General features: G+C 45.6%; 1 protein-coding gene across 5 annotated transcripts in view; it reads right to left on the minus strand.

Moving 5' to 3' along the window:
• GLYR1 (glyoxylate reductase 1 homolog) overlaps positions 1 to 21,427 on the minus strand; it is a 34,635-nt gene that overhangs the window by 11,487 nt on the left and 1,721 nt on the right. For 3 of the 5 annotated variants that reach the window (XM_019660301.1, XM_019660300.1, XM_019660298.1), the window contains exons 3-11: positions 20,968 to 21,047; positions 14,364 to 14,426; positions 12,947 to 13,085; positions 12,131 to 12,373; positions 7,074 to 7,160; positions 6,095 to 6,151; positions 4,863 to 4,913; positions 4,697 to 4,770; positions 2,012 to 2,111 (exon numbers count right to left, since the gene is read on the minus strand). In XM_019660301.1, the coding sequence (XP_019515846.1) occupies positions 2,012 to 2,111; positions 4,697 to 4,770; positions 4,863 to 4,913; positions 6,095 to 6,151; positions 7,074 to 7,160; positions 12,131 to 12,373; positions 12,947 to 13,085; positions 14,364 to 14,426; positions 20,968 to 21,047 (894 nt within the window). The remainder of the gene's footprint in view (positions 1 to 2,011; positions 2,112 to 4,696; positions 4,771 to 4,862; positions 4,914 to 6,094; positions 6,152 to 7,073; positions 7,161 to 12,130; positions 12,374 to 12,946; positions 13,086 to 14,363; positions 14,427 to 20,967; positions 21,048 to 21,427) is intronic. The other 2 variants (XM_019660302.1, XM_019660303.1) reach the window with 2 other exon arrangements.

Below are 21,427 nucleotides of genomic sequence, written 5' to 3' on the forward strand. Positions count from 1 at the left end.
TGCTACATAATTTGTAGTAAATGCACAGGCATTGTGCCGAGTCCTTCGCATCATCTCATTTAGCCTTCCACTCCCCTGAAGTAGGAGCTTTTGCTGCCATCATTTCACAGGCGAGGACTCTGAGGCCTAGGGGGGTAAACTGTCTTGCTGAAGAGGGCAAGCAGCAGGGTGTGACCTGGAATCACTCATAGGGCTGCCCAATTCTAAATCCATGCTCTACCTGCTTTGCTCTACTGCCTTCCTGTAAATTCATCTGGAAAGAATGGCTTGTTTTATTAGTTTGGCTTTCTAGTCAGGAAAACAGGATGACCTGAGGCATTAAATGTACTCATAAGCAAACCCTCTGGACCTCCTGATGTTCTGCAGCTGTGCATCTCTAGACTTCCTGGTAACTAGCCTTGAATCACAATTATCCTACCCGTGGGGCCTCTGAGATCTCACTCCTGACTCTGCAGAGCCTCCTCAATGCCCAGTACCTGAAGCCCAAATCCCTTAGCATGGCCTTCAGTGCCCTTTTCTCCAGGACCCCTTCAACTCTCCAGCGAGTTCCTTGTTGTTCTCGAAAAGGACTTTGTTTCAGGGAAGTGAATTTTTCACTTTGCCTAGAGCATTTCTGTTAATTCAAATCCATCAGCTCCACCACCTCCTTTAGCAATCACACCTCATTTCAGCTGTCACCTCGCTGCACACAAGGGGATGCGCACCCAGTCATCTCACCAACACGCTCAGCCACACCTTGCTCTTCAAAAGGCTAGTCCTGTCAGTCTCTCTTCCTTTGTTCCTGGCAAGTACAGTGCTTTAGTTTCCTGGCACTGACTACAGTTCTTCACCTCTTCTAGGATGAGAACTTGATGGGAGTCAGGGCCTCTCTCCATTACAAAAGGTGTATATTCACAGCCCTGGGCACGTGCAGACCCCTGGAAGCTGTGGACTGCCACCTTAGGTTGGGAACTTCTAAACCAGTCCTGTCCAATATGATAGCCATAGCCAGAGGGGACTATTTATTTAAAAAAAAAAAAATTTAAAAATAAAAGATTTTATTGGGGAATTAGGGGAGGAGAACAGCACTGAGGAATTGGGCAAGGAGAACAGACAAGTTGCTGTCCCTTTGTTCCTCAGTCCAGCCGTGGAGAACGTCGCCCCACTGGCCCATGTTGGTATTATCACTGCACTCTTTCCGGGTGAGGCAGATCAGTCTCTGGCCATTGGATGGCGGCTCACCGCAGCTCTTGGCAGCTCATGCCGGCCGCTCACACTGGCTGCCAGGCACCCACTCATGGTAGCTTACGGCAGCCCATTGCAGCTTCACTGCAGCCTACGCCGTCGCTGGCGACTCACGGCAGCCCAGCTCCAGGCCGAGCCGCTGAGAGGGCGCAGCGTCACTGGCCGTAATGTGGGATCTGAACCTCCTGCTCAGAGCCGGCATCCCAAGCCAACTCTTAACCAACGCGCCACTTGGCCAGCCCAGAGGGGACTATTTAAGTTTAAGTGAAATGAAATTAAAAATTCAGTTCTTCTGTCATACTGTCTTTGTTTCAAGTGTTCAAGAGCCACGTGTGGCTCGTGGCTGCCATACTGGACAGTGCAGATATAGACCATCGTCACTGCAGAATGCTGTTACCACCATCCAAATGACAGGGTACAGAGTAGCCTCTGAAAAGGATAAAGCAGATCTACCTGCATGCACTCCTCATCAGTGAATTCCTCACACACACACACTTTCATGGGCATGGGAGAAAGCATGCAAACACACAAGCTGGCGAGAGGATGGCAGGGAGGGGGAAATTTTCACTTCACTTTATACTCCTGGCTGTTTTTAAGTTTAGTTTTTATACTAACATCCTAAGCTTATTTATCTACATCTCTACCTGTCTAAACTAAGAACGTGGTTTCCCCTACTTTACCACGTGCAGAATGCTGAACGGGGCCAACAGGAAGACATTCCCATCCTTAAGTTACCCCAACTCCGTGAGTCCACCCTGCCTGACAAGCACCACTCATCAATGCTTACTTTTTCTGCAGTCCGGTTCCAGACAGTCACCGTGTGACCCATTTTTAGCAAGTTGGAGACGATGCCACTTCCCATGAGGCCGAGGCCCAAAAATCCTATCCTGAGAAAGAGAAAGACGGGTCAGTTCAGGACGGAGGAGGGACAGGGTGAGGAGGTATCCTGGACACGGCAGATCCACTTCCTCATAAACCTGGGGTGGGACCTAAGACCACCACTAACACCCCTCAGCTGTGTGTAACTGACATGACTGCAGATTGTGCCTTTTATTATACCATTGTTTCAAAGTGTCCCTAAATTTATTTATTTATTTACTTATCTATTTATTGCTGAGCCATCCTGCCACCTGTTGGCAGCTCAGCTCGGGCTGGGAATCAAATCGGTGACCCTGTTGCTCAGAGTTCACACTCTTGAGTGAAAAGTGTCCCTAAATTTAAATGGGCATTTCTAAACCCTCTGCTGCCACAGTAAGAAGTATGACTCATGTGGTTTAAGGTAAGTCCTCCAAATAGTTTCCTTGCTGCTATGATAGAGGGTATAAATGTATAATTCCACGACAGTGAGAAAGCAGACATTTGTCTCTGGCTCTTGCAAGGGTTTCAAGTGCTAGGCCTTCAGGTGCCACTTTAAAGCACATCAGGATCTGTGACAAATAACTGAAGTGATGTGTCAGAGCCAGCCACCTTCCTCCACTGCAGCAATCAGATTCCCAGTCTTCCCCACCCTTTCCCGGCTCCAAACCTGTTCTACCTTTCGCATTCTTTTTGTTAGCAGATGGGCCTTGCCTTCAAAGCTTCGCCTGAGCTTTGGAGCCAACATTCTCAGTTGCATGAGTTTTTCCCACTCCTTTCCTCTCCCGCTCCTCTCCACTGCCCGCTGGCCCATCCTTTGCTCTCCACCATGCCCTTCTAACTGCAGGCCCATTATGACCCTTCTGAGACTCAAGTCCTCAGATGGACGCACTATGCTACCCTTCACTTCCTACAGCCTGCTCCTTCCTGCAACCCCAAGAACTTGAGGACTATTAGCTACTGCTGCTTTTATAGATGATATTTATCTTGCCTAAATGTCTTTGCTTGGTTCCTACACTTCTTTATCTCTCCTGGCATGTGACATGGCTTAATAATGCCTGTCTTGATTTCCTATTACATCATGTTCTAGTTTTCACCATGGGCTTTCTCTCAGCTCTAGACATACTCTGCAGCTTCTCCACTTTGAGCCGTGTTATCCTTTCAGTAGTTCCGGTCTCCTGTGACTCACATCTGCAGCCACCTCTGCAAACTGGCTCTTGTACTCAGTTTCTTCTAATCCTTGCTGGAATATGCACTCCTTACACTCTCTGTCCCAGTCTGCTAAGTCATTTGAATCAATTACTGAAAATGGAACCCACCATTTCTTCACCAAATGGCAACCCTGCCCACTAAGTTTTAAGCTGAAGCTTAAAAACAAGATCTTTGGTCATTCACAGCTATCTGGGTAGTGCAAGTTTTCCCTATGATTCTAAATCATGAGGCCTAATTCTGCTTCCATTTCTTGGTGTTCCAGGACACCAGGAGACCTGGATTTTTAACATGGCGGCTGACAGTCCCTTATGGTGTCCTTGAGACCAGGTGGAGAATGTGGACTAAGAACAAGACAGCTGGTTTGTTTTGTAGTTGGTTTCACACTCTTGTTAAAAAAGGGTTTGACGAAGGGGGGCAGTACAGGCCTTAAATAAAAAGCATTAACCCATCCTGTTTTTTAAGCCAACACAATCCTCATTAACGAATGGGTGACACCCATCTCCCTTTTTTATTAGCACATAACACGCCTCTATCTCCTTCACTCTACAAAAGGGAGCTCACTCAACATAACTGGTAGAATCAGTGGTATTGACGGCACAAAAAATGGTGAATGACATAAAAGAAGCACTGTGTTTAGTCTGAGAAAGCCCCTTTTCAAAGACAGACAGGAAACTCAGACTTGGCTACCTTGCTCAGGGGAATGCTCCTTCTCAGCAAAGAATCCTTTTCATCAGCACAACTCTGCAACTCTGGACACACACTGGCCAACAGTGTGAGTGTGGGTGTAAGCTAAGGTTTGGGGACCACAATCAAGGCTCTCTGACCTGCCTGGGTGGGACAGAGAGCACCAGGCAGGTGCATGGGAAGGACAGGGAGGCGACAGCAGGGAGAGCCAGGGAATGTAGGAAGACAGGCTGTATTCCAAATATCTTCATTTCTCGCCCCCCTACAGCCAAATTCAGGATTTTCATCACAGCTCCACTTAGCCAGTAGCAGCAGCAGTGTTTCTGGGAACTTGTCCAAAATATAAATTCTTGGGCTCTATCTCAGACCTAGTGACGGAGAAACCCCCAGGGGTGGACACAGCAATTGGGGCTGTGCTAGTGGCCTTCCAGGTGGTTTGGAGGCTCAGCATGAGAATATGGAACAGAGTGGTCCCTGCTTTAAGACTCACCAGTGAGCTAGGAAGCCAACTCCCCCGCACATTTCAGGACAACTTCTTTCTTCTGCCAAGTCAATTTACTCATAGGCAAGTCATCATCAGTAAGAATGACAACCTTCTCCCTCTCTTTCCATTCAGTCTCGGCAATAGTTGGGGCATAACCCTTAAAGAGTCCCCCTGGGGTCACCCCCCACTCCCCAGCAGAACCAGAGCCACAGGAAGCCTTTTTGTCAAAAGTCCTACTTTTTGTCTGTGGGTGTGATGCTGCCGTTCACGGCCGTGCTGTCTGCTGCCTGGATGGAGGTGGACCCCGTCTCCTAGGGAATGGAAGCACAAGTCATCAGGTCAGTTCTGCCTACAGCAAGGCCCCAGCGGAAGATAAAGATGAGGAGGCGTGGAACCTACGTACCTCTTCACATATTTTCAACTTCTTTGTGATTGCCTGGTAACAGACAGCTGGCTAATGAAGAGGGAGGAAAAAAGACCATTTATTAAACTGAATGTTCAACCAGTCTTCATTATAATGTACCTAAAAAGTTAGGCCTAGTGTGGGATATTAACATCAAAATCTTATTTGGTGTCCAATGTTATCGAACTTCCAGATGATACATGAGAAAATTAACACACATTACCTCACTCAACTCTCCATGCAACACTGCAAGGCTCTTTTGCTGACGATGACACCGAATCAGAGGCGTTAAGTCACGCGCCCAGAATTACAGAGCCGGTCAGTGTCACCAGGCTTGGAATCCAATTCTGTCCAACTGCAAAGCCACATCCTATCAGCTGATCCTATCAAGGCTCGGCCTATCAAGGCCATGGCCTTGCAGACACTTTGGGACACTTTCCCTCCACACCCTGAGGACTACGGAGACTGTCTCAGCCAACGAGCCTAGGAATGTGTCCACCCAGCAGCACAGGCTATCTCACCGGTGGCTGACAGCTCACAAGCTTTAGCTTCTGCTCTAGACTTAGAAGGTAACCACGAATGTCTCAAGCACAGGACTGCTGAGTTTTAAAAGTTTTTTTTTTGGGTGGTTTATTTTTTACTTATTTTATTTTTTTAAAAAAGATTTTATTGGGGAAGGAGAACAGACAAGTTGCTGTCCTTTTGTTCTTCAGTCTAGTTGTGGAGGACGTTGCTTCACTGGCCCATGTTGGCACCATCATTGCGCTCTTCCCAGGTGAGGCAGTCACTCGCTGGCCATTGGACGGCCACTCACGGTGGCTCACTGCAGCTCACGACCGCTGCTGGCCAGCCCCACTGCAGCCTACGCCGTCGCTGGTGATGCAAGGCAGCCCAGCTCTAGGTCGAGCTGTTGTTCACCATCTTAGCTGTAGAGGGTGCAGTGTCACTGGCCTGCATGTGGGATCCGAACCGGGGCTCTGCTGCTCAGGGCTGGCGTCCCAAGCCAACTCCTAACCAACGCGCCACTTGGCCAGCCTGGGGTGGTTTATTTTTAATCTTGACAACACTGTGATTCACGAGTGGGCTTCTATGTGACTTCTGACCTAGCTGCTCTGGGCAGGGTACAGGACAAGCCCAAGCTTTCAGATGAGTAAGGTAAGGCTCCAGTGGAGCAACACTCTCCCTCAGGCCAGCCCCTGACCAAGGATCAAGAACTTCAGGGAACAACTCACCTTCTCGGTCTGGCTGAGTAGGAAGTGATGGAAATGGGGGTCTGCATCTTTAACAGGCTGAAACCAGAAAATGATTAAATACAACAAGTTATCTTCCACCAAAGGTCTCTTCCTTCTGCCTGGTAACTGGACTCTCTCCTCTGGCTGAAACACCCCTGGGAGCTGGGCTCAATTTTACAACTGCCTGGAAATTCTTTCCCTGTTGTTAGTCTAAGCCTTTTATAGACACCCTCTGTTCTAGCTAGAGGAAAACTGGCTTCATGTGGGAAAGATGAGGTATTTTTGCCAGGCTGGTATACAAATTATTCTAATAACGCTGTGGGAAAATAGCAAAAGGCATACCAGTATTTTTAAAGCCCAACGTTCATCAGTCACGTTGGATAATCCAGCAGATGAAGCCCAATCAATCCTGAGGACTCTTTCTCAATTGTAGGGTTTTGACCTACTTGTGTCTGCTGTCAGACCCTTGAGTGTCTTGTCTCACTGAGGATCAATATTAATAAAAATAAAGAGGCAACGACTGAAGGACTTTCAAGGGCTTTTCACAATTAGGCCCAGGGACAGGGAAAGGGTATATCTACACCACCAACAGAATAAGGTATGGCTACTTCATCAAAGCTGTATATACAGACAGTGAAAGGGTGTTTATAAAGCAGCAAGTGAAAAAAAATTTGTGTAACGATCCCACTTTTGTGGGAAATAATCGTAGTCCCAACAACACAAGCTACACGTGGATATATCATTATATAAATGATGGCTGGTGTGTACCAAGGGGGCTGGAATAAGTTACATCAGGGTTAACAGTGAGCAACCTTGAGGGTGGAGGCCTGCACTCTTTATCTCATACTCCTCTGTACTGTTTGGCAATTAAACAAAAAAAGCCTCATACATAAGAAAAGGGGGAAAATGGGGCATCACAGCCACCTCAGGAAGATCGCTCTGAGGCCGGCCTATCCTGGCCCGAGGGAGAGCTCCTTACCTCGCTCACGGCCGGCTGCCATTTAAACGCAGCCATGGGTCCAGCCATCATCCCCTTCACGGTACTGGACTCAGGAATGGTGAGATCCTACAGAAGGAAGACAGATCATCAGGATGCTATGGCCACCTCAGTATCAGATGTCTTCCTGCACCAAGTCAGGGAGCACCTCTTCACTGCTCTGCTTCCCTTAGTCACATCCCACCCAGACTAAACCTCTAGCCAGCTCCATGCCTCAGTGTCAGTTCAAGCCCAAGTCTCCCCAGCCCTAGTTCTGAGGACCACCCGTCAGAAGAAACGGCAAGTTCTCAACACAGAATGAGCCTTCCTTCTATGTTCTTGAAATAAAGTGTTCTTATGTCTAAATTTCACAAGGATAGAGGTAACTGGAAAGCCCTGCTATGGTCTGCAGTGTGGTCAGCAGGTCACAGAAAATTCCTTGGGCAAATAATGAACATGAAGAAAACAGTACTGGCTTCAGAAGGAATCCACTAGATCTCAAGAAAAACTAAGAAAAGCGCGTGGTGCCAATGAGGAAATCTGCCCAACATTTTTCAGCTACTAAGTGATAAAGCCAGAATTACGTAGGGTGGTCAAGAGCCAAGAGCCCGCTCTCTCTGCAGACTGGTGCAAGGAGGAGCCCCAGCAGGACGGCTGCTCTTCTTCACCAGCGGCCTGGCCCACATCTGTCCTGGGCAAGGGGCCTGGTCCAGCTGTACAAATGGTCTGCTCCGGTCCCCGCCACCACCCACTTTGCCTCTACTCGCTTTTTCCATCTGCTACCTTCCTGGGCGCTGTGGTGGGCCTCCTGACAGTTCTACCTGGATATCTAGTGGGCATCTTGACACGCCCCCCTCTTGATTTCCCTGCCCACACTGCTCCTGCTGCAGTGTCCCCACTCGCAGAGAACAGCAATTCCATCTACCAGGCCGAGATCCCTGAAGTCCTGATGAACTCCATCCTCCCCTCTCCTCTAATGCATTGGCAATGATTATGGCTTTACAACTGGGAATTTGCAGCCCTTTCTTCTGGCCACCCCAGCTACTAACACCCAAGCTCAGGCCTCTGCCACCTGTCACTTGGACTGTAACAAAAGGAATCTCCCTGCTTCCACTCTGGACCCATATAGTCTAGTCTGTAGACAGCAGCCAAAGTGAAGCCTGTCAGTTCTCTGCTGAAAACTGACTTCCTGTCTCCCACAATCAAGCTAGACTTTGTTATCGTGGCCTACAGGGTCCTCCATGTGCTGCAACCCCCACTCCATGCTACCCTCTGACATCAGGTCCTGTTCCTCTCTCTCCACTTACCACTCTCCAGGCCACCTGCTTGGCCCTCCACCCTCCAACACACCACACATGCAACTGCCTCAGTGCCTTTGCACTGCTGGAAACGCTTCCGACAGTTATCTACTGGGTTCACACACTCACTTTAGGTCTCTGTTGAAATGTCACCTTATCAGAGTGCTTTCCCTGACCTCTCTGTACCTTCCCCCGTTGGAACATGCTGCTGCTGCTGACTGTAATGACAGCAAATGCTTTTACAGGGCTTACCATGTGCCAGACATTAGTGTAAATGTTATTTTCTATGTATATTCTCACGTAATCCTCACAACCTCATGAAATAGAACTAGTATCGTCTCCATTTTACAGAGGAGAAAACTGAGGCACAGAGAGCTTAAGTAGCTTTGCCTAAGGTCACAGAGCTAATAATGAGTGTGGTAGATGACATTCAAACCCAGGGAATTTGGCTTCAGGGTCTATGTTACAAGTTAAGTTCTATCAAAGTAAGAACTTTGCCAATTTTGTTTACTGTATATTCCACACTGGAACCTTTCCTGGCATATAGTAAAGGTGTTCAGTATTTATTGAAGAAATGAACATAAGAGGGGCCCTGTCTACCTTTCACGCTGTTTTATCTTTTGTTTATGGTAGAGATGCTCAATAAACATTTGTTGAATAAAGAGGTTTGGGGGAAAAAAGAGGCTTAGTGCAGTACTGCCTAAAATAATTTTCTGTCATGATGGACATGCTCTATATCTATGCTAACGCTGTTGCCACTAGTCACGTGTCACCGTGGAGCACCTCATAGGTGGCTAGTTCGAGTGAGAAAATTTTAAGTTGCATTAAATGTAAAAGGTCACCTGTGACTTGAGGCAGCACAGCTCTAGTGACTTGCCTAAGAACACAATGACAGAATAAGGAAGGTGGAGGACACAGCTCTCCATCTAGCACTAATCAAAGGCCTTGACTCGTAAATCAATGCTCTCTGCACTAGTCTGGGATTTCGGGAGAGTCACAGGACTAACAGTTCGATTGTCGGGGTGCTTTGTTCCCAGAGTTGGGAGTTCTCAGCTCAGGACTCAGAAATAAGAGCCCCAGAGAGAGGGTGAGAGTGTACCTCAGCATGGCTCCCACATGAAAGTCTAGACACAAACCCACCCCCTGCCTGCCTGTATGTAATTGACACCTCTGCCATCAAGGTCAGCCTTTTCCATTAATCCTCATGGGACAGGGGATTATGGCCCAGGACGGCAATCACCTGGGGCTTTGCCCAGTTATCAGCTTAGGCTACTGCTCTGTTTCAGAGAGGAGCTCGCCAGCCAAATGACAATTACTATAGCAACACACATACTCTTTTTAGACCACAGGATATATCAGATCATACGATGCACCAAAATTCCAAGCTCAGGCACCGATTCCCTATATCCCTAAAGGTGCTTAATCACTAGCCAAGCTCCTTCCTTTCCTGCTGACAAATCCTTCATTAGAGGCCGGGTCAAGCACGTAGACCTTGTAGAAAGGATCCCCCTGAGGGTCAATGGCAGGTAGAGCTCATGGATGGAGACCTGGCTCTGAGAACAGCAGTAGAAATGTTACTACCCTCCAATTAATAATTCAGACGAAAGAGCAAATTGCTTCTTACTGGGAGCGTGTGACTGTTCACAAGTCCCCAGCAGTAAGCCCAGCAACAGCCTCTGGGGTTGCTCTAAAACAACATTGTCCTCACTGCACAATGGGCTACTGCAGAAAAGTAACACAGGAATGACACTCATCAAATGCGTAATGCACTGCAGGTGCTGTCCTAGGTGCTTTGCTCATGTTACTCATTTAATTCTCACAGCACACCTGAGGCAGGTATCTTTCTTCTTCTCAATGCTTGGATGAGGAAACCAAGACAAAGGTAGGTAGGTGGCCAAGGTCACACAGCTATGGCAAGTCATGGAGTCACAATTCAAAGTCAAGACCCTCCTCCTAACCTCTTCTTTAGACTTCCCTTTATCCAAAAAGTTGTTTTTCTCCAGGGCCAGCAGGAGTTGATGAGGTCCATGGCTTAAGACACCAGACAGTGTGAATTTGGAGAACAGTATAAAACCGGACAGCCCAGATTCCTCTAGATCCCTGGAAATAAATTCAACTGGATGAAACTGGATTACTCCCCTGAAAAGCTCTTCACGCACTGCAGCTGACAGCTTTCTAAACCTTCTCTGCCCCTGGCTGGCAATTCCCTGTGCTCATGGTCACCCGGGACTGTCCCCACTGCTATAGATGCTCTCATCCCTTTGGTCATTTAACAGCACAAAGGACTTGCTCTGATGCAGAGGTCTCACAGGCTGAATCTAGCCCAGAGATGGTAAAATTTTGTTAGCTTCTAACATTTATTGTAAAATTGGAACACTTCACCTAAAAATCTTCATTTCCAGCTTCTCTTGAGACAAACCAGACCATCTGGCAAAAGCTGGCTGGAACTCTATGGACAGAGGTTGACCTCCCCGGTCTGCTGCCAACCCTAATGCTCTCAGCACCAAGGCAGGGCTGTGGAACCTCCTACTTGAGCCATTTCTTCTTGCATCAATTGGCTCCACTTGCTTCCATTGCCTGCCTGGTCTTGCTGGTGTCTGCATGTGCAAGTCTTGATCTGATCTCTAGTGTTTCATCATGGCCTCATCACCCAACTGTTTCTGCCAGCCATCTGGCTTCTACACCCCCTTGATCCTGTTTTCACAATCTCCTCTATGTCAGACAGACTACCCACTTCATCTCGAATTCTCCTCCCCTGGTCTCTAAGACTCGACACACATCTTTTCAGGAAGGCGAGAAGTATGTTATTTCCTCTTTATTTCATTTTGCGGGCTCTTCTGACTCCTTCCCACCCTGAACTACGGGCACTCTCACTGTAAAGCCGACTTCTGCCCTTCACTCTTCTCCGGACATAAACCCCATCCAGTTTCCCGGATCCAACATCCCTCCTACATATTGGTCTCCCACATCTCCATCTCCATCTCTATCCTGTTACTCCAAGTCTTCCTGGGGGTCTAGACATCACCCCAAATGCATTACACTCAGAACTGCTCCTCTTGCCCTGTAAGCCTGCTCCTCTCCTGACTCCTCTGCTCTTGAGAAAAGTTATCACCTTGTCCCCAGGCATAAACTTGAAATCATTTCCCTTTCCTTTTTCTCATTTATCCCCTGGATAGCCAGCTGCCAAATCTTATGAACTCTTCCTCTGAAGTGCATCTCACACAGTTCCTTTCAATATTTGCTACCACCCCTTTAGAACAGCTCATTACTAATGCACAGCTTGGAGCACACTGCTACCTCCACAATCAGCTCAAACACCTTCACGGCCCCCTAACGACTCCATGACGGTACAACGCTGCTTACGTCAACTTCAAGGCTCTCCACAATCTAGTGACAACTTACTTTTATCTCTTCATTCTCCTTCCTGTCTCTCCCTGTACTGAGAATATCCACACCGACATCAAGCCCCATGTGGGCTGTGCCCTCCGACTTCTCTCTTGCTAAGCCCCTTCCGGTGCCAGCCTTGCGTGCTGCTCCGGTGGACTGCTCTCCTGACTTGGCCATCCAGTGGAATGCACGATCCTTTGCTGCCTTGTGTTCCTATTTCATGCCCGCGCATCCAGGCCATGTCCCTCCCCTGGTCTGCAGGATTCTTTAGAGCAGCACTCGGCACAGGACTCTACGTCCACGTGGTGAGCTGCAGCATACTACCGTATGCAAAAGGAAGTCACTAATCCCAGAAGCTGCATAGATAAAACAAACCTTCTCATCCTTTGGGGGCCGACCCCGCTTCCGGGGACTCTGCTCTTGGGCTCTTTTCAGAGGGGACTTGGAGCCTCTCTCTGAAGAGCCTGAAGACACCCTCTTCTTTCCTTCTCCCATGTTCTTCTTCACCTTCCCTTCAGACAGGCTAAGCTTGCGCTTCTCATCACCTGAGTTTGGCCTACTTCTCTCCTCACTGGAATTACGCCGATTCTTGTCATCAGCAGAATTGTGGGATGATGTCTGAAAGTTTAATAATAATAATGATAACCACCACAATAGCCGCTGCCATTGCCACCACCATTTACAAGAGCCACACCCTGTGTGACAAGCACTTCACATGCATTATCTGCACAACAACCCTATGAAACAGGCTCTGCTGTCATCCCCACTTACATTTGGGGAAGCAGATTAAAACAAAAAACAAAAAACAACAAAAAAAATCAATCGAGTCCCTTGCCCACAGTCCCCAAGCTAAGAAGTGAGATTTACACCCAGGCAGTGGATATATCCCAGAGGCTGTGCTCCTGATCTCTGTGTTATAAAAGGGAGAATCAACCTGTGTTGTACTGATACTTCTCCTGGGTCCAAGTGACTTTCCTACGAGCAACAATCTATTCCAAAAAGGTCAGCCGCATGCATGGAGTTTCAAGCTGATTAGCAAAACGCTGATACCTTAGAACCGAAGTAGCTCTCTCTCCATTGGCATTTCATAAGAATAGAGTTTCAGGTTTGGGTGACATTTAATCTGTTAGTTACTGTGCGAAAATAACCGGTCTGGCATTGGCATACATTGAGAATCATGGAGTCTCTCACCTGGTCTTTCCCTTTGGCTCTTCTGAGGAACTCTTCCACTGCATCCACAGCTTGCTGGAATCGTTTTCCCTTGTTAATCTTTATCATTTCCTCCTTATGCGCATGATATGGCTTTAGCTGTTCCACTTTGATCCAGGCACTAGCAGAAAACACACAGAGAAAGGGTATGATCCACACTGCCTACTCCAGAAAGTATCAAAGACGTCACCCCAGCAGAACGCAATGCAAATATCCATTTGCTTTAACTGGACTTTGAAACAGGCCTGCATTTTTTCAAAACATGCTCTCAACTACCCCAAACTCTTGAGCCTAAAAGTATGTTTTCTTGGAACAAGTCAAGCAGAACAACAACAAACACAATCAGAATATCCTTGAAATTAAATCACTGTGTTGCAGGTTATTTCCACTTTTGCTCACCAGCCTCCCACACTGAACCACACACACCCTGCCACATGCTCAGGGCAGAGGAAGCCTGGAGACGCTCTCCCATTCTCACCACACAGTACAGGCGGCCACACATGGATCCCAGGGAATCAGAGCACCTGGAATCATCAGCGCTCAGCAACAACCTGAGCCAGACTGATGACCTGTCAATCAACAGAGAATCAGAGATGCTAAAGAAATGCAACACCTAAAGTCTGCTGCTCTCACAAATATTTGCAGCTATGGAGCCTATATTTGTTCATAAATGATTGTATCCATGGCTACTAGACCGCGCAAAACATGTGACACATGGTGTGGAATGAGGGCAGCAGTCACAAAGGGAAGCCTTTAAAAACAAGATTCTGCTTGAGATTAAAGGTACAAAAATATACTCTTCTGATATTGAATTTTTAGTTCCGATCATCAGTGCATAACACATGAAAGTGAAAACAGCCATCAGTTGTCAATTCTGGACTATCTGGCCAACCATACTGATCTGACCAAATCTGCCCCAGCTGGCTCCCATGGTTTCCCTCAATGACGTTCAGTTTCCCAGGATAAAGGAGAGAATTTTATAGTGTCGGCAAGGTAACAGTTCATTTGTATGTTTTACCCTGTAACACTCACAGGTTTCATAGTATAACCTTCAGAAAAAGTGGGTCAGGCTAAAGATACAGAAACTGGGCTGTAACACTAACTTAGGGCTCTCTCCTTTAGAGAAAGCTAGAGAACATTCACTAATAATAGTAAAAGTGCTAAACTATGTACATAAAAAGCACTACCAACCCACCAACAAACACCTCTGAGTGTTGTGCTAGTAGTTGTGACAATGGGTCTTTACAAACACAACAGTCCTGGGACCACCAGACTGCAAATGTGACAGCCAACCAGGACTAGGTATGTTATTATGGGTAAATAGAGGATGAACAGTGAATGTGGACTCAGACACTGTTCTCACTGCACAGAGCTCCCACCACATGAGGTAAATAGGTACCTTCCTTGTGACCAATTCATCTTCAAGTTTGAAATTTGACACAATAGAGCCAGCAGGTCCAATCTACAGGGAGGCAAAGTGGAATTAAATTTCGACCCCACGTTGTCTGGCAAGTATACCACTGAACTGACCCCCTGCCTCTCCTTGCATTTAGTGTTTCTAAGGACAGACCATCAGAGCAATCAGATGCAATGCCAGATACGCCTTGGAAAGCAAGTTAAGCTGTCATACTAACTGGCAGCTCGGAAACTAAGGAAGCTTAAAGAGCCACAGCCCTCAAGACGGGCCTTTTTCTTTTCTGAGCTTCAGGTCAAAGGCTGAGATGGGCACAAGTTGCAGTATGAGACCAATGTGGTGGTTTTTATGAAGCCCTCGAGATGGACAACACACACTAAGAATCCTAATCCCTGCCTCCCTCCTCTCCATAGTAACCTCTGATTCAGAGTAAGTGGAAAGGTAAGGACATCTGTGGAGGGAGCACCAATAAACGCATACCTGTTTTCGTTAAAGCATTTTACTATTTCTGCCAGGAGAACAGTAGTCAAAATTCCATTCAGCCTGAAGACTGGCATTTGAAATACTAAAATGAAATTTTCCTCTGTGACCCTCTTTGAAAAGTGAAAATGGTTTGCTAAATGAACTGACAGCATAAATATGACTTCAAGAGGATAAATGCAAGAAATGTTAATTTACTTAAGAAATCGGCCTATTGCTGGAGAAGCAACCTGTCGTGGCAGAAAACGGTAAATAAAAAGCCACCCCACCAGAGCTGTAGCAGGAGTACCTCTTGAAAGCAGCCAAACGACATCCCTTTGGCAGTCTGAATAGAATTTTTTTCTCTAAAGGCTGCAGAATGGCAAAACCCTCTGTCTCCTTTAAGAGAGGACTCTTTTCAGCTAGAGCTTCAATAGTGCACCACTCTCCTATCCATGAGGCCCATTAGGCAGGTCTGGCATGTAGCTGGTGCTCAATAAATAATCACGGCATAGAGGCCTACTGGGTGCATTCAGGCTGACTCTGGGTTCAGTGTTGTAAAGCTGTATTGGCTTTTGGTGGTTGCTCCTGTTGTTTGTCTGTTTTTTTAGTGACTGCTATTTCTTTCCCGGGTATAAGCTGTAACTTGTTAGTTCCCTCCTGTCATTCTTCCTATGCCTAGCTGGAGCTGGACCTTTTCCACCCAATTTGCTGTAGGCTGGGAAGTCAGAAAAATCAAGCTTAGTCAAATTGTGTCTAAAGTATGTGCCTTTGATTTTATTTACAAGGAATCACGTATTTTTTTGTAGAAGTAAACACCTGAGAACAAGGAGACTGGCAATCAGTAAGGTCATTACAAGTATGAAATGGAAGGTCCCTTAAGATATTTGGCTAAATGGAAAACAAGATGCAGAGCAGTGTGTAGTATGCTACCACTTGTGTAAAAGTGAGGGGAAAGGAACATGTAACTTCTTGATTATGCACACAATATCTCCAAGGGCCACGCCATACATAAGAAACTAGCATAATTAGATGACCGTGGGCCGCGACCTGGGGGGCTGAGGGATAGGGATGAATGGGAACCCTTCCACGGTTTATAGCTTGATTTTTTTTTTTTGGTGGTGGTGGTGGTGGGGGGGCAGGATGGACTATAAACGTATTATCTTAAAAGAAAAAAATCAATAATAAAGGCCTCTGCTGTAGAGCAAGGGCTGTTCTGGCTCCCAGAGAATTTTCCCCATTACTTCCTTGTTTGTAAGGTTTGCTCAGGTGGGTAGCTACTGATTGGCTGATGTATCACGGCCAAGAGCAGCAAACGTACTTTGGTGTTCGGATACACCTCCTAGCAATTCTTTTCATCTGCGAATATAAACCTACTTAGCTACACTCAGATTACACACTTCACTCAAAATGAATTTAAAAACCTATCTTTTCAAAAACTTCCATAATTCTGACCTGCTTTCCCCTTAAATTAAAATTATATCATGTCGATATCATATTAAAGATTAAAGATGCCAGTCTATGAGGACTCTCAAACACCCTCACATGTGTGTCTCAGACTTCGTACAGACACCATGACCCGGGCAGGTGAAAGAGAGAGAACACACACGCGCACAGTCCAAAGGTGAGGACAAGAACGGGCTCAGAAGATATGGATTCACTTTTCCATCTGGAATTGGTGAGTAGTACTTAGTAAATAATTTCTAGGCTTGCCACCCCAAACCATTGCAAGAGGCTGAGTATTCCTGAAGTGTTATGGGTCCAAGTCTAAGCCATTCAGAAATCAACAACCCCCACCCCAATAACCCCACAAATCAAAAAACAAAACAACCAAGAAACCAAAGAAAAGAATTAAGCATTTGTCAGTTAATTTCATATCATATCATGTGATTATCATACAGACATCAACAGAGACTTGCAGAGATGATATAGAAGATTTTGTTTCCAAATCTTGAAAACATTCCCAAATGCCAGTAAGGCTTTCAGGCTGTGACGCCTACACCAACATGGCCAACTGCTTCTTCCTGTGCCAGTTTCTATAATTCCGGTGTAGGACACCTGCTCCTGGAGTCCACTGCCTCAGCCATCAAGGGAGTCACCTGTAGGACAGGAGCTGCTGCTGGTGCTGGGAGGAGAATCCACTTCGCACTCTCTAGGATAGCTATTGTCCAGCCCTGGCAGAGGGACACTGCTGGCTCAGTCCAAATACCCGGAGCAGTGGCCCTCACTACCCACTTGGCTCCATTCTCCAACGATTACATGGTGTCAGATGTGGAGAAAGTGGGTTAATCAAATTCCCGGTGAAAAGAAAAAGGCATGCTTCTAATTACGAGCCGCAGATTTTTCTGGAAGTTACTTTAGTACTCACTGAGACACCTCATACCCAGCCTGTCCCAACTTCTATCTGGCTTGATGTAAAAATACCTCAGGTTGACCTTGTATGACTTAGAATCCACAACTCTCCTGCCTTTTAGTTTCTTCATCTACCATCGTTTGCCCACTGTATTTTCTGAACTGGTTTGTTTCTCCTGGTTTTGAGCAACCTGCACACTACATGAACTTCCTCCATTCTGCCATTCAAGGGCACTGACCAACTTAAACCCTGAGCTCAGTTTCTACTCTGATGGGCAGCCACCTACCCAAAGTGGGCCCTCATGCACCTGAGACTTAATCTTTGGTTGTGGTCACCTGGCGGAGTTGACAAAGTCATGCTGAAGTTATATTTCCCTCTGTATTTGCATGAAATAGAAAACAGTTCTGGGCAATTCCCACTGTGGCCATACAGGCCCACAGAGTTGAATTCAGACACCTTACTAAGTCCTTCCCTTCACAGGGGAGGTTGGTGGGGAAGGTCTGGTCCTGTCTTCCTAACAGTGGGATATTAACACAATTTGTTAGAGGTTTTGCAGAGGAAGGGAGAGGAAAAATTAGGTTTCTAAAAGATCGAAATCATCATTGATCTTAAGGAACGACCCTTTAAAATAAAGGCTCTTCCTAATATAAAAAATCCCATCTATTTCTTTTTTTCTCCATAAGCAGTATGTCAGTTTTGAAACCGATCACCTCTGCCTGAATTCTGTATTTCTCAGGAATACACGAACAGCCTCACTGGGTCAGACCCTGTCCACCAAGGTCAGGACACAGTCACCAGACGTGCCTCCACCCCAGGATGTGCCAGGAGCACATGCCCCTCCTTGACATCAAGCATTAAAGGTGAGGTAGCCACTTATGGCCTTGCCCTTCCTGAGGTAGCTCTCATCCCTAAAAAGTCCACTTGCATTTCCTGCCTAGACCACTTCTTAGATGTGTTTCATACTGTATTTCTTTTATATGTCCTAAACATATGCCATTAAATATTTCTTATACTCAGTTCTCCTTGTTGAAACATCTGAGAATTTATGAACAAGGCAGTGTTTCTCTCAAGGCCATTCATTATTTCATTAGTTCTGATTGTGTTCTTTTTTTCAGTCGTTGCTTTTTCACATTAAGAGTCCTACTCCTTCGTCTGACTCAGTCCCCTTTCCTAATCGTGACTAGTTCCACCAGATCCCTTTGGGATCATAGACTAGAATGCACACAGTGCTCCTCAAGAGGCACACTCCAGTTTTTACACAAAGGTGGAATGATGTAAAAATAAGAAAAAAAACCAAGGGGGAACAGTGTATTGTTTTGCGTTCAAAGCCTTTGTGCTCAAAAGAGCAGACCTGGCTGATGTCCTTAGGAACCTCTAACTCTCAGGCGCCTTTCTTTTCAAACACAGATCCTCTCACTCATGGGCAGAGTCTGTGTTTCTCTCACATTTTCCTTACTGAAAGCGCCTGCTTCTTACCAGCTTTTCCCCCTCTTATAACAGATCTATATCCTAACCTAATGTTTGCTGAACACCTGCTTTACAGCAAACCACACTATGAATCAGTGACGCTACTTCTTAACTAAAGAAGTTGAGAGTATCATTCCCACATATGGACAAGGATGCAGAGTCCTAGACAGGTGAAAGAGCTTGCCCAAATCAGAGAGTAGGTGGAACTGGAACATGAACATACGTTAGGCTGGTACAAATCCAGAGCTCTTTGCCCAAAGTAATCGCTACCCAATAACCTGGATATTTCACCTTCAGATAATATAAAGATGCTAAATGAAATCTGCCTTAACACTGACCACTAAGAACCATTCTCCCTTCAGAGAAGTGCTGTAGATCTTGACCCTTTGCTGCCTTTCAGCGAGTCAACTGCCTACCTACATAAGGGTAACATGTTAGTCCTGTGGTGATTCAGTTTTTAAATAGCTTTTTATGTGGAATTCTACCAAGGAAATTTAAAAGGCTTGAAGATATTATATCTAGCAGTTGCCCTGTACCCACTTGCTTATGAATTCCCTCAAAACACTTCAGTCAGAAATCACATCACCACCACCACCACCACCGACACCATTAGGTTACTTTTGTGTTTAGTAAGCACATCCTTTTCATTGGCTGCATCTGGTTGAGCACTGACTCAACTCCAATTTTCTCTGTCCTATCTGTAGTATTTCTTATACATAGGGATCCAGTTTATTTTTCTAACCTTCCAGCACTTTTAAAAAATTACCATAAGAACACAATGGCTTTCAGGCCTGCTGTAATCTGATTAAGTCCTCACTTTCTATGAGTTCCCATTTTTGTTTCAGACTTGGTTTGCTAAACAAAGAAGTATACAAGTTGGGCCAGCCATACTGTCTGTTATTCCCAAGCACAAGTTCTTTACCCCAAGCAGGGAGCCTCTCTCTGCCCACACATCCAACTCAACGCCCAGCTGTTCCAGCTGTTTATAGTATCCCCACTGCCTGGAATGCCACTACTGTTCCAAATCCTATCCATCCCCATAGTTTGATTCAAATTCCATCTCTTACATTAGCCTTTGACCTGGCTGTTTTCCACTGATCCCTCTTTGTTCTAGAGCCCTTTAACAATTGCCCACATCACTCATTCTGCACTTAATCCCATCTGAAATATTTATGTCTTTATCACCTGAGTTCCTGGAAGATGGGAGACCACAACATTCGCTTTCCTGAAGTTCCCTTCAGTGTCAAGCAATGCAGAGTGTGTTTGCACAATCAGTACTTGTTTTATGCATCAGGACAATCTTTCTTGTGAAAGCCACGGTATACCAGAACATTCCCTCTTCCAGAGTGTCTGGCTCTCACAGCTCCAGGATAGTGACGCCTTTGAAATATTGCCATCAAAAGGCTGCTAAGTTGGTTTGTGACAGAGAACTGGGTATACCAGTACATCTGTATGGTGCCAGGCAAACTCTAAACCAAGATGAGCAAGCACCCTGACACATAAACTCCCGAGTGAGTGAAGAACAGTCTACAAGAGATTTTCCTATAAAATATTATATATCGCTTTCTGGGAATGTATATTTTAACCACCAGTATTAGACTGATCAGAAAAGTCACATGTTCCTTACCCAAAATTACAATCCTTTAAGAATCATAAACAGAAATACAACTACTTAAAGAAATCAAACTGTCTAGCTAGGCCTAGGTAAACAACTTGATGCAGCGATGAGAAAGCGAAACAAATCATCAGGATCTCAAGCAAATACATTCTTCCCCTTACTGTGATTTCTTGTATGGCCTACCGAAGAATCTCACATTAATGGTGCTAATTTCAACTTCAGGACAGGCCTAGCTAAAAAGCTTTACTGTTACAACATTAGAGCAAGTCATTTAGTTTTCCAAAAGAAAACAGATTAAACAATTACTTTTATTAAGATAAATTTTTAGTTTTCACTGTATAGCTCATGCATGAGCCACAATGATAAATAGCCATTAAACGAGACTCAACTGACCCTATAAGAGGAACTATCTATGGAACTGGCATGTGAGATGTGAGAAACTCTCTCAATGTAATTATATTTAGAAGGTGGTGTGAGCCCTAGGTCTCACCTGACTGACATTGTTATTGGCTCCAGGACAATTTCTGCAAGATAAGAATAGCATCTTTTATTTAGGTATGAAGCCAGAATGATGCCATTTTATAGACTATAGTAAGACTGAACTAGGGTCTGTAGAATATTCTCAAAGCAGCTCAGACCCAGGCCAATGCCTAAACAAAGGGAAAGTGAAACTCTTGGTGAGCACTACTCACTGATCCTCTGTTCCAAAAAACTTCACAAAGAAGCATTTCTTTCCACGAGGTTTCTTCAAGTCCTTGGGCGGATTAACAATCTGGGGGATAAAAGGGAAAAAAAGGTTTTTTTCCCACTGTTCTAAGTTGGTAAGGAAAAAAAATGAAACAAAACAAAAAGAATATCTTAAAAAGAAAAAATCCAAGGCCTACTATGTGTCCAAATTGGCACTTTTCTACTGAGATGTGTGGAAATGTACAAATATTCAGAAGTTCCCTACATCTAACATGTAGCACATTGTTCAGTAGATACAATATTCCTTTTACTGCAATGGCCCTGTTTTAAAAGCAGTTAAAAAAGACAAAGGTGACCCCATGTGACCCTGTCGTCACTGAAGAAATGTAGAAGACACTTTTAAAAATACTTCTGTGTAGGAAGAGTTGAAACAGGTAATAATGACAAGGAAAAACAACTGAAGCA

This window comes from Hipposideros armiger, unplaced genomic scaffold (assembly GCF_001890085.2).
Source record: "Hipposideros armiger isolate ML-2016 unplaced genomic scaffold, ASM189008v1 scaffold_315, whole genome shotgun sequence".
Classification (NCBI taxonomy): domain Eukaryota; kingdom Metazoa; phylum Chordata; class Mammalia; order Chiroptera; family Hipposideridae; genus Hipposideros; species Hipposideros armiger.